Here is a 13,957-nt window from a genome sequence, read left to right as displayed (position 1 = left end):
CCCCTCTTTTGACTTTTCAATGGAGGGTTTCTCTGTGTATCACTGACTATCCTGGAACTCTCTCTGTAGACCAGGCTGGCCTTGAACTCACAAAAATCCACCTGCCTCTGCCTTCTAAGTACTGGGATTAAAACCATGAGTCACCACAACCTGGTTTTGCTAAGTATTTTTAAAATGTATTTATTTTCTATTACCCCCTCCCAGGGATGATGTTGGATTCCCCTCTGATTGTTATGACTATGTTTTATTACCATTGGTTAATAGAGAATCTGCTTTGGCCTATGGCAGGACAGAATAGAGCTAGGTGGGAAAAACTATACTAAATGCAGGGGGCAAGTAGACAAAATAAAAGAGACGCCATGTGGCTGTCAAAGGAGAAAGACTCTGGAACCTTACTGGTAGGCCACAGTCTCGTGGTGATACACAGATAGAAATGGGTTAAGATGTAAGAGCTAGCTAGAAATATGCCTAAGCTATTGGCCGAACAGTGCTGTAATTATTATAGTTTCTGTGTGATTGTTTGAGTTTGGTCGACCAGGAGGTCAACATACAGCCTCCATCTATACAGGGAGATCCATGTGTCCCCCCCACTTGGGCCTTCCTTGTTACCCAGCCTCTCTAGGTCTGCAGATAATAACATGGTTATCCTTAACGTTACAGCTAATATCCACTTATGAGTGAGAACATACCATGTTTGTCTTTCTTGGTCTGGGTTACCTCACTCAGGATGATTTTTTTTCTAATTTCATTCATTTGCCTTCAAATTTCCTGATGTCCTTGTTTTTAACAGCCGAGTAATACTTCATTTTGTAAATGTATCACATTTGCTTTATCCATTTTTTGTTGAGGGATATCTAGATTGTTTCCAGGTTCTGGCTATTATAAATAAACTGTTATGAATGTAGTTGAGCAAGTGTCCTTGTAATATGATTGAGCATCCTTTGGGTATATGGCCAAGAATGCTATCACTGGGTTTTGAAGTAAATGGAATCTCAGTTTTCTGAGAAACTGCCATATTGGGGATGGGATCTTAAGGAATTGAATTGGGGGAATGGATGGAAGGGGAGAGTACTGAAAGAGACAACTGGAAATGGGGTGAGGGGCGCTTATCAGGGTCAGGCAGAAACCTGATAAAAGGAAAACTCCCATGAATCTACAAGGATGACCCCAGCTAAGAGGATGACCCTAGCAATAGTAGATACACAGCTTGGACTGACCATCTCCTGTGATCAGATTAGCGACTACCCCAATTGTCATCAGAGAGCCTTCATCCAGTAGCTGGTAGAAACAGACACAGAGACCCAATAGTCAAACTTTAGGCCAAGTTCAGGAACCCTGCTGAAGAAAGGGAGGAAGAATCATAAGAGTCAAAGAGGTCAAGGACATCACAAGAAAATGAACAGAAACTAGCCTGGAACTCACAGAGTTTGAACTGACAACCAGGGAGCCCGCATGGTGCCAACACAGGTCCTTCACATATATGTTACAGTCATGTAGCTTGATCTACTTGTGGGATTCCTACTAATGGGAGCAAGGGTTGTCCCAAATGCTTCAGCTGACTCTTGGGAGCCTATGTCTCATCCTGGATTCCCTTGTCCAGCCTTAACACAAGGGGAGGTTCTTAGTCTTACTACAACTTGATACACCATGCTTTGTTGATACCCATGAGAGGCTTGGCCCTTTCAGAACAGAAACAGAGGCTGGGTAAATTGGGTGTGGGTAGAGAAGGGGAGAATGAGAGGAGAGGAGGGAAGGGAACCTGTGGTTGGGAGGTAAAACAAACAAATAAATAAAAGATTCATTTATTTTACGTGTATGAGTGTTTTGCCTACATGTCTGTATGTGTACCATGTGCAGAGTTCAGAGGATGAGGTCAGATCCCCCAGAACTGAAGCTGCGGATAACTGTGAGCCACCATGTGAGTGCCAGGAACCAATCCCAGGTAAGAGCAAGTGCTCTTAACCACAGGTCATCTCTCCAGCCCAATGCCAAGGGCCTTTTCAAACGTCAGCCAGCCACTCGGGATGCTGAAGCATACGGATCACATGAGTCCACAAGCTCAAGACCAGCCTGGGCAAGGTGGTGAAGCACTGTCTTTAGGATAAATGTTTACACAGAACCCCATGTTTAATTCTTTTTAATTATGCAATCAATAGGCCAGAAAGCTGGTGTCATGTGCTCTGCCTCCTCTGTCATGCTCATCATTAAGATCTCAGGTGATTCAGCTTTCAGCCACACGAATCTAATTTTTAAAACTCTCTCCCAACAGTTTGACTATGGGGCTTTTACTAGCTGCTGAGTCTAACAGACCTGAACTTAAAATAAAGGTACATAGATACTGGTATCCATAGCTACAGATAAAGTAGAGCCACAAGGCCTCCGAGAGTCAGACAGTGTGCCGTCCTATACAAATATTTTCAGCAGCCAACAGTCTTGCTATCTTAGTAAATTAACCCTGAGGTTGTTTCCCGCCAGGCCTCTTCAAAGGTCATGTGTGAGTCCCTTGTGGAAACAGCGAGTAAAAGGCCTCCATGTTCCCATGTTGGATTTGTCTACAGCATTCAAAATAAAAACAGTTCGGGATGCCAACTGCAGTTTACTTATTTCCATGAAAACAATTTTTAGGCCTCTTTTTTTTTTTTTTAAATAAAGCTTTATTTGTTTTGCTAAACATAGAGCACTAGCACATACCACTCCAGAAGACTTCCTCGTTGTGACTGGGAGATGAACTCTGCAGAGGAGACTGGCAGCAGTCTGTAGCTTGTGATGGGTAGAGGAAGGGAGAAACTGTCCTTCCATTCTCTAGAAAAAGCTCTAAATGTTGTCCATTTCCTATTGGAGCAGAAGAACCAAGAGACGTGTTGAGAGATGTGTTGTGAGCTGAAGAGCACTAACCAAACCACGAGTTACTTTTGTTTTGGAAAGATGACTGGGTGGTAACACTTTCTAAAGAACATAATTTGCAACAGAAAATCAGTTGAAACAAAATTTGCTCAACAATCAAAGAGGCACCTGCAATATTATTAAGGGGATTTAAAACAAAAGCTTAGATTCATTAGAAAACAGTGACATTTATATAACAAAACAGATATGCACTAAACAACCTAAATGGCATTTTATTGGCTTAGCATCCTGTCATTCCCATTTTCTTTCCCTGAACAGGAGGGTAGAACGAGAGTTTAGCAAACCCTGCAATGTAAAAACCATGAATACTTATCCTGCTGAACTAATGAAGGTATCTGCGACCTACTGCAGGCAGCATCTTTGCTCTTCAAAAATCAAATACTCCTGCCTTCACGTCCTTTGATGATGATCCATAAAGAGGTGTACGGAAATAAACCCTTTCCTTCCCAGCTGGTTTTGATTGTGATGATCCACCACAGCAACAGAAAAATGAACAAGGCAACAAAGTCTAGGATCTGGAAAAAAAAACTGTGAGCATTACATATCAAAACCCAAATCATCTAATCAAAAACCGGACAGATAAACTGAACAGACACTTCTCAAGGGGTGGAACACCACAAATAGCCTGTAAATATTTGGAAGAATCAATGACCGCGATGCTCGTGAGGGGTAGATGTGGAGAAATAGAAACTTGTAAGCACGGCAGATGGGGATGTCAACTGATGCTTCTGAGGTTGTCCCTGCGGAAATGGGTGTTTGTGGTCCCAAAGAAAATGAAAAGAACTGCTAGATGATTCAGCTACAGCACCCCAATACAGGCCCCAAAGAATTCTAAGTCTGCAAACCACATAGATTCTTGTACATCCATTTTTACTGCTATTATACTCACAATAGGTGCTGTACAGAACCGGCCCAAGACGTCTTTCAACACATAAATGCATAAAGAAAATGTAGTGTAGATATATACAATGGAATCTTATTGCACTCCAATAAAATATGAAATTATAGTATTCAAAGGAAAACAGACAAACTAGGGACTATTATGTTAAGTAAAAGAGGGCAGACTCTGAAAAATTAAAAAGTGCATTTTCTCTTGCATGTAGAATAGAGGTGTGTGTGTGTGTGTGTGTGTGTGTGTGTGTGTGTGTGTGTATGAACATTAAAGTAGAAAGGGTGGGAAAGTCCAAACAGGAGTCAGGGGACAGGAAAAGGTACTGAAATATATGTAATGAAAGCAGGGGATAATTTAGGGGGAAGAAGGGACAGCAAGCAAGGGAATGTTAAGTATGAAGGGAGGGAGAGACAGGAATAGGATCAAAGCAGAAAGAAGCACATGTATAAAAATGTCATAAAACAAAGACCATTCCTTTTCATAGTAACAAAAATGAAATTAAGATTAACAAATAGAAGCAAAAACAATTGATCAGGGAAAGGGAAAGACAAGGGAGATGTTACAATGTTCATAAGGGGATGACAGTGTTCATAAGGGGACCGCAGGGTTCATAAGGGGACTGCAGTGTTCATAAGGGGACCGCAGGGTTCATAAGGGGACCGCAGGGTTCATAAGGGGACCGCAGGGTTCATAAGGGGACCGCAGGGTTCATAAGGGGACCGCAGTGTTCATAAGGGGACTGCAGTGTTTATAAGGGAGCATGTGTTACTTCTACTTTTAGAGGTCCTAACTGGGATGAGACATGGAAAAGGTAAAATATTCACATAATAAAAAGTAACATGAAGGCAAGGCTAGCAAACACACACACACCACTACCACCACCATTACCACCACACATTAGTAACAACATCTAGACATGTATTAAAAAATTAGCATAATACATTATGATATGACTGGAATTTATACCACTTTTCACCTAATTCAATGGTGAATTCATATTAGAAATCAAATACCACAATATACCCCAGTGCAATAGAAAGTAAATTCATGGGGCTAGAGAGATGGGTTAAAGACCCCTTTCTCCCAGCCTTGAGCACCCGGGTTTAGATCCCAGCACCCACATAAAAAGCAGTGCTTGCTTGTATCCTCAGTGCTGTGGGAGACAGAGACAGGAGGACCTATGACTTGCTGGGTCACCAGCCCAACTCCAGGTTCAGTAAGAGACCCCACGTCACAGGAGCAAAGTGGAGTTGCCATAGCAGGACAATTCGTGGCTTCCTATGAACTCCACAAGGATGCACACTTACCAATACACATATGCATATTCTAGTACATTTAAATACATACAAAAAGTAATAAAAATTAAATACCTTCATTTACCATGATAAAAGTAATATGCAAATACTCTCAAGTGTCCTAAAAGTTTTCTCTTTAAAATCAAGAACAGTGACAGCTTGTTATCTCCGATCAGCACTATACTGAGGGTCTCGGGTGGTGTGAGACATTACCATTTCAAGCAAGGGAGGGGGCAGAAGGGGTGAAAGAGACAGCATTTAAAAAGTATATCATTTCAGTTGCTGCTGTAAAAATTCCACTATAAATCATGAAACCATAGATTTTTATATAATAAAAATAATAAATGGTGTCTAAAGATCCAGCTTAGCTGAGTCCTGTTGACTCTGAGTCTTTCAAAGACAGCAATTCAGAGTATCGGCTGTGGCTATCACCTCAAGCTGAACTGAGGTGGGACCCACTTCCAGGAAGGGGCACAAACGTTAGTGCCAGTCCTCCCGTCATCACTGGCTGTTAATTGAATGAAAAAAGAAAAAGAAGAAAGAAAGAAAGATAAAAAAAAAAAAGGAAGGCGATGCCTGCTCCTAGGTATGGTGGAAGAGGTTAGTCATAGGTAAAAGAGAAAGCATAGCCTGAGGTAGGGAGAGTCCAGAGTGAACTTGACCCTGAGCCAGACTATAAGAGGAAATGGGTGTGGGTGGGTGTGCACATGTGCACAGACGCATGTGTGCACGCATGCATGTGTAAAAGGGAGAGCAGGATCGAGAGGCCAGGAGAGTGAAGGAAAGGCTGGGAAACCAAAATGGCTGAATTATATAGGGAAGGGCAGTTGAGGAGGCTGGAGATGTCAGGGGAGGAGGCAGGGTATGTCAGCCATTCCCTCTAACAGGCAGGAACTGAGGGATGCTGGGAGAACCTGGCAGACAGGTACACTCTGACATGATAAATAGGCAGCTCAGCCGTTTGTCCAGGTTTGATTCCTAACATTGACAAGAAGCAACAGTTCCCACGTGACCAGCCTCGCCAAATCCCACATGGAAAGGAAGATTACATGAAGCATTAAATATCTGGAATGGCCAGAGCACAGCTATATTAAAATCAGAGTGAAACCATTATCAGACACCAGTATTTACCTACACATTGAGAATTCAAACTCCACAAGGCAAGCTTTGGTAAAAATGCTGTCTAAGAAACTCACGCACACTGATCCAGGTGTTAACTGGTATGAGTACGTAGGAAAATTGTTGCTACCAAGCATCGGTTGTATACTTGGTTTATGGTACTTCCCTAAGAACTTTATACGTTTCAAGAAGTAAGCATAAGGGCTGGAGAGATGGCTCAGTGGTTAGGAGCATTGCCTGCTCTTCCAAAGACCCTGAGTTCAATTCCCGGCAACCACATGGTGGCTCACAACCATCTGTAATGCGGTCTGGTGCCCTCTTCTGGCCTGAAGACATACACACAGGCAGAATATTGTATGCATAATAAATAAATATTTAAAAAAAAAAGAAGTAAGCATAAGACAGAAAGCAATCACACACACTTCCAAAAGCAACAAAGGGGTTCTCCACCATGCCGCAAGACTGAGCAGAAAGCAGAACTAGACTTTGCTTTAACAAAATGTCAAAGTCTAAGAATGCTAAAGTCTAAAAATCACCTTCACATTAAATATTTGGAACAGTACTTGGGCCAACATGGACACTTCTCCATTTTTAAATGGGTTAAATCTCTGTAGACCATGGAAGATATTCTGTCCCAGGAGAACAGGGGCCGATCTCAAAGGCTAGATCAAACAGGTCAGGGTACACTCAGAAGTAATGCAGGTGCTCCACTATTTTGCAGAAGAAACAAAGGAGAGAGAAGGGAGAAGAGGAGGAGGGAGAGGATGGAGGAGGAAAGAAGGAGGGAAAGACAGAGACAGTCAGACAAACAGCCATTGGGGCACACTCTTGAAACCAATACGAAAGCCAAAATAAACCTCACTTACTTCTGATACACAGAGTGATGTGAATATAGTAACAAAGGCATTTGAGGAGGCTCCCTAACTTATCTAAAAAGAAAAACACTAGATATAATATTAAAAAAAAAAGAAAAACACTAGGCACAGTATTAAAACCTTCAGTATTTATTTATATTGCATTTACTTTCAAAAGGATGAAGAAGCTGAGAAAATACATTCATAAAGGAAGTAATTTCATCTTACCAAACCTATTTATACTTTTTTATGAAACCAAACAAAGATTTAATTTAGATTTACAGGTCTAAGAGAACCCAAAGAATTCATCCAGCCCAACCTTCGGTCTTTAGCTAAGACTCACAACACACGACTGTGGCCAGATGCAAATCTACTCCCACATCCACACATCTGCAGACTGATATATGGGAGATCAAAGAGCCAGCGTTAGTGGATTTCACAGCAACTGACAAACCTGCAATGAAAGGCACAGCCAACACAATGCAAGACAGTAGGGACTTTTGCACAATAACAGCAACAACAACAAAATGGGATGTACACAGAGATCACAATTGGCAACGAAGTCAATGTACCACAGTAACAGCACCCGGTGTGGTTTTCATTCAAGTATGTACATTATTCATAGGCTTGGTTTTCACAGACGTGTCAGGGAAGAGAAAGCACACACAAAGAACTTTACACACTATAGAAAACAACAAATAGAAGAGGGGGAACACTTTACCTTTAGACTCTGCAACAATCCCAAGCCTGTTGCACCAGCACTATACACTTGGCTTGTAATCATTCACTGATTTGTACATCTCTAAAAACAGCATTGAGATTTATAAAAATACTGACAACGGCTCAATATGGTAAGGACCAGGTCCGGCTTCTCTGAAACCCCCTATTTCAGTAGTTTATAACTTAGCATTCTTGAGCCTCGACTGACTGAAAACTGTCTCGAGCGCTGAGGTCTCTAAAGCTCCGTCACAGCATCACATCCGGAAACTTCTTGTCCTCTGAAATGGCTGGAAAGGCTTCCTCAGCGCCCACATAAACAGCTGCGGTTTGGGCTTGGGCTTTTCAGGGAAGAGAAGCGCTTCGCTCTCTGGTGTAGGAAATCGCTCCAGGTAGACTTCAGGGTATGATTTCTGAAACTGAACAGGAGTCCAATATGAGTCAAAAAAAAAAAAAAGACACAGAAGAGCCACAGGAATTGGACAGTCCAATTGCGAGACTTCCTGATCCCTGCTCTCCTTTACTTTTGTTAAACTATTTGATGCTGGTGCCCACAGCTCCACCTCACCTTTGATCCAATCTGCAGATGAAACTGTCCCTGTAATCAAATCCCTCAAAATGCTCTCACTGTCCACTCCACCCAGACCTCACTGTGAAAACCAGTAAGTCTGAACCGGAAGTGCCCTGTGTTTACACAAAATCTCTCTGCTTCTCCAGCTTAGCCTGGCCAGCTTCTACCCAACACAAAGAGAGGAATGCCGGAGGTATTATCCAAGGAATATTTAAAGGAAGGGCATGTATTCTTCCTCCGATATTTGCCACTCCAACATTAGCAGAAGAAACATGAGAAAGGCCCAGATCCCTGATGTCCAGGGAATAATCCTGTGTATGCTGTGTCCAGGAACTCAGCTGTGCAGTGAAGAGCAAAAATCAAGAGTGGCGAGGCCCCACTTCCAATTCCAGCACTCCACAGGTAGGGAGGAGGAGATGACCAGGTAGAGGCTGGCCTGGGTGACAGAGCAGGATTCTGTCTGAAAAAAAATAAAAAAACAAACCAAGAACTAAATACCATCCACCCGAGTGAAGACCAGGCTCTGAGGATGGTCAAAGTTCACGTTAGGGTGGGATGGCCAATGTCCTCCTGATGCCGCGTTTCGAATGTGTGGCTCCCAACAGGGGGCATGGCTTGGGGAGGTCTTGAAAACTGAGGCAGCGCCTGGCTTAAGGAAGTGAACCACTGGAAGCAGGTCCCTGCAGGTATATTACCCTACCCTTTTCCACAGATGCTCTCTGGCCCATGGTGGCATGAAAAATCTTTAGGCATGTTCCTGACACCGCACCCTAAATTGTTCCATCATCCCTTACCTGCACAATGAATATACCCTCCGGTACTGGGAGCCCATGAAACCTTCCCCACCCCTTAGGTTGCTTCTATCTGTCTTTCCTCCACAGCATCAAAACCTAAGTGATGTGGTGCCATGAGGCGGTGCCATGAGGCGGTGCCGTGAGGCGGTGTGCCTTTTCTGAATGAAGACTGTTCTCTAAGAACCTCGGCTGTGCTGCCCCACTCAAGAGGAACTCAGTTTGGCTGACTGGAACACTTAGTGGGGTCTGAGACAGGAAACCACGCTGATAATGCCTACCTAAAAATAACAGTTCCTACAAGGTGGCTCAGTGGGTAGAAGCACCTTTGCAGAGGCTGAACACCAAGGTGCACCAGACAACTAACTCCTAACAGGTGTCTTGACTTCTACATGCATGCTGTGGTATAGGCACCTGCACACATGCGCACACGCGTGTGCGCACACACACACACACACACACACACACACACACTAAATATTTTCCTTATAGTCAGTTTCCATGAAGTAATTGGCTGATTCCTATCATGTCAGGTAGCAAAGCGAATGGCAACTATTAGAATCCAACTCTACGAGAGAAGTACTCAATGATGTCAAACATGATTGAGCCGGGCGATGGTGGCGCACACCTTTAATCCCAGCACTCGGGAGGCAGAAGCAGGCGGATCTCTGTGAGTTCGAGACCAGCCTGGTCTACAGAGCGAGTTCCAGGACAGGCTCCAAAGCAACAGAGAAATCCTGTCTCGAAAAACCAAAAAAAAAAAAAAAAAAAAAACATGATTGAACTGGGGAAATGACTGCAGTGTACCAGTCAACCAAATTTCTGCAACACAGAACCTAATGAAAAACTCACACGCCCTGATAAGATTTACATAAAGCTCATGAAAGGAGAGAATAAGGGGCTGGAGCGGTGGCTCAGAGGTTAAGAGCATTGCCTGCTCTTCCAAAGGCCCTGAGTTCAATTCCCAGCAACCACATGGTGGCTCACAACCATCTGTAATGGGGTCTGGTGCCCTCTTCTGGCCTGCAGGCATATGCACAGACAGAATATTGTATACATAGGAAATAAATATTTAAAAAAAAGAAAAGAGAAAATAAAAGAAAGAAGCAGTGAGAACAGAGGAGAGGGAGAAGCCTCCTCAAGAGCATCCTAATCACCTGCTTCAGCTTCTTCTTCTTCTCCTTGTTGGAGAGTTTGGCATCTGCTATGACTTCTTCCAACAAGGCTGCCAGAGGCTCCTGAGAGCCATATGCCCTTTGGTATTCAAATTCCTCTGGACTGATTTGACGGCAAAAAGAAGGCGCAGACAACGTGATATCCATATCAGCTCCTGGGTATTTTATCTGAGGCAAAGCAAAGAATCAGATTAAATTAAAACCAGCTTGTCTCCTGGTAGGAGTAAGATATTTTCTTCAGTTTGCTTGGCGGGGGGGGGGGGGGGGGGTAGCAAGTGTTTTTCGTAGCTTCATGCCATTTTGGAGGGGGTGGGGGGGGGGAGATACTGAAAAGGAGAGTGTATTCATGCTTTCAAAAGAATAACATTTAAAGCCACAGTCTTATATTTAAAATACTAAATTGTTTTATTTTTCTGAATTTGAGACTCATTCTAAAACAAACAAACCCAATAAACAACAAAGAACTCCTATATGTGCCCTTCAATAAGATCTGAAATTTAAATAGAAATCAGGGGCTGGTGAGTGGGTGGTGGAGCACATTCTAGAAAAGCCTGGAGAGCTCAGCTAGATCTCTAGGAGCCATGTACCATTATCACTGACTCCATTCAGCCATTGCGCAATTCCGTCTTTACAAGACCAAGCTCATCTGCGGGCAGATTATCAGCATAGCCCACCCTTGATCCTCAAACTACAGGGCTCACCAGCTAAGCTACTATGATCTACCTGCTCTGTATGTGAGCACACAAACCCAGGAAGTACCTGGAATAACAACGGCTACTCTAACCCTCCCTTGTGAAGAATGGAGGAAGCTTTTCATCGTTACTCTTCAAAGTAGAAGTCATAAAAATATCAGGATTGAAAAAAATGTTAAAATACTAGTAAGATTATGTGTTTTACCAGTGCAAATGGCAAGGGCATGTGTGTGTGTATACATATATAATATATATATATACACACACATATATGCATTACACACACACATATATATGGAGATTATGTTCAAAGCAGAGGCAAAGGGGAAATGAACACTTATCTTCTTATACCACTGACATAAATTAAATTGAAACAATCAAACTAAAAGGAAATTTGGCAATATGCTGCCAATATTAAAATATATTTAAGGTCTTTGACCCAGCAATGATGCACTTAGGAACTTACTATTAGAAAATAATTGTAGATCAGCTCCCTCCCCCCAAAATCTAGCTATAAAAATATTTACTAATACATTACTTGCAAAACAGAGGGATTAAGAGACAATCTAAATATCAACCATAGCTGGACATGATAGTTCATGTCTTTAATTCCAAAACTCAGAAAGCTAAGGCAGGAAGATTGTCTCCAAATTCAAGGCCAGCCTGAACTACATAATGAGTTCCAGGGCATGTTGGTCTTCAGTATGAGACCCTGTCTTAAAAACATAAAGTAAAATACAACTAAAAATTTTAAAAAATTAAACACCAAGAACACTACTAGTGCAGGAGAATTGTCTGTATTCTGTCAATCATGTTTTAAATAAACGCTGATTGGCCAGGCAAAAAGTATAGGCGGGTCAACCAGACAGGAAATAGAGGCGAGGCAATGAGAACAGGAGTACCACCAAAGGAAGCAAGATATGACCAGCCCCTCTGAGAAAGGTACTAAGCCATGTGGCCAACATAGATAAGAATAATGGGTTAATATAAGTTATAAGAGTTAGCAAGAAGCCTGAGCTAATGGGCCAATCAGTTTATATCTAATGTAGACTCTCTGTGTGATTTTCTCTGGGACTAAACGGCTGGGGGACCGGGCAGGACAGAAACCCCAACAAGCCCGGCCCTCATGTTACACACCACAGTCAATTATGTATACATTCCTATTATGGAATATGGATGGTATCAATAAAGATATTACTGATACCACATACCAATAACATCACTACATTGTTATAGTAAATAACAACAGCAATCACACACCAATAACAACAACGGCCTCAACAGCAATTTGCTATGTGATAGACATTAGAACATTACTGTAAGTACTTTCTATATATACTAACCAAACAAAATATTAACTACCATTCCAATTTTACAGAAAAGGAAAAAAGGGATAAAGCACAGTAATATTATTTCATTTGCCAAGTAAGAAGGCACAGCAAAGAAAAGGACACACCATTAATTCAAACACTATCTACCTGCAGAGTGTGCTCTTGGTACTAGTGTCAATCAAGAATATTTGAAGATAGGAGATAATTAATGTTCCATTGTATTAGTAAGTAAGAAAAATTAAGTTACTAAAAATAAGTGAGATGAAGAAAAGAATGAAGAAAGGAGGAAGGGAGAAATAGAAAAAGACAAGAAAATATATATTACAGACATTTTAGTGTAACTCTGCTAATTTTCTATATGTGTAATCTGTATTTCCAAGCTTGTTCAATGTATGAGGTTGGCCCATATAACAGTGATTGATACAATAACCAAACACACATCCCACGGTTATCCATGGTAACAGCAGACTCCTGCAGTGTTCAGAACATGTCAAGACCTAGTGTAAGCACTTTGATCCCATCAACTCACTTGATCCTTAGGACAGATGTCAGAAGGAGACTGGCAGACCTACTTGGCTTCTAGCTGTCAATCTTATAGGAATGACAATGTCTCGTCTTTACCTGACCTCTTCGCAGATGAGCCACGCGCTCCTCTATGGAGGTCTGCAGGGCCAAAGGAACTTTCAGAATCTCCTGGTAATTGTCCATCAGAAATGTCACCAATCGAGCAGCTAGCAACTCATCTAAGTCTACTTCATCCTTAGAACACAAGATGCACCGAGAAAATGTCTGAACCATCTGAAACGAGAAGCAGGAGAGGGTGAAATCAGCAGAAATGTGTGGCCTTGTTGCCACCTCTAAACTGAGTGCCAGCTAGTCTGCAAAAGACAAATGTGAAGAGTTGGGGAGAAGGGACAAGGGGCAAGGTGCACATCCCATCAGGCACCCAGTCACACATGCCCAACTCAAATAGAATCTCCGCTTAAGAGACTTAGCAGGGAGAAGCTTGTCTAAGGAATTGTTGAAACTCTGTTTTATACAAGGTTTATATGCATATATATTTATATGCATACATACATATACCTATGCACATATATTCTGAAAATTACATGAATTATCACTTTAAAGTTCAAAGTACTCATAGCCATTTGACCAAGCAAAACCCCAGTTCCACTGATTGTATTTACTTTGTGTTCCCCAACTGTCATCTTTTCCTGGCTAACTTAGTTTCTCTGCAATTTGAGATACACACTTGAGAATTATCTTTGTGTATCAAGTGACAAGACTCCTTTTATGGTAACCAGAAATACAAATATATAAGTAATATGAACAATACAGCTTCCATGGAATTCATATCATCACTTCCTTCCACTCTATGCTCTGGAGTAACCTCTTTCCCTTTCCCTCTAATTTTACTGCAACCATCTCACATCAAAACCTACAAACAGGGCTGGAGAGATGGCTCAGGGGTTAGGAGCAGTGTCTGCTCTTCCAGAGGTCCTGAGTTCAAGACCCAGCAACCACAAGGTGGCTCACAACCATCTATGAGATCTGGTGCCCTCTTCTGACCTGCAGGTGCACATGCAGACAGAACACTGTATATATAATAAATAAAA

General features: G+C 42.2%; 1 protein-coding gene across 2 annotated transcripts in view; it reads right to left on the bottom strand.

Annotated features, from left to right (window-relative positions):
* Positions 1–7,349: 7,349 nt before the first annotated feature.
* The window catches only part of Depdc1b (DEP domain containing 1B), a 61,417-nt gene continuing 54,809 nt past the window's right edge, over positions 7,350–13,957 (bottom strand). The window contains exons 9-11 of one of the 2 annotated variants that reach the window (XM_005356774.3): positions 12,963–13,139; positions 10,301–10,486; positions 7,350–8,200 (exon numbers count right to left, since the gene is read on the bottom strand). In XM_005356774.3, coding sequence (XP_005356831.1) covers positions 8,039–8,200; positions 10,301–10,486; positions 12,963–13,139 — 525 coding nt within the window. In that variant the 3' untranslated portion in view covers positions 7,350–8,038. The remainder of the gene's footprint in view (positions 8,201–10,300; positions 10,487–12,962; positions 13,140–13,957) is intronic. The other variant, XM_005356775.3, reaches the window with a different exon arrangement.

This window comes from Microtus ochrogaster, chromosome 19 (genome assembly GCF_000317375.1).
Source record: "Microtus ochrogaster isolate Prairie Vole_2 chromosome 19, MicOch1.0, whole genome shotgun sequence".
In the NCBI taxonomy this organism is placed as follows: domain Eukaryota; kingdom Metazoa; phylum Chordata; class Mammalia; order Rodentia; family Cricetidae; genus Microtus; species Microtus ochrogaster.
This window is presented reverse-complemented; position numbering and strand designations above follow the sequence as displayed.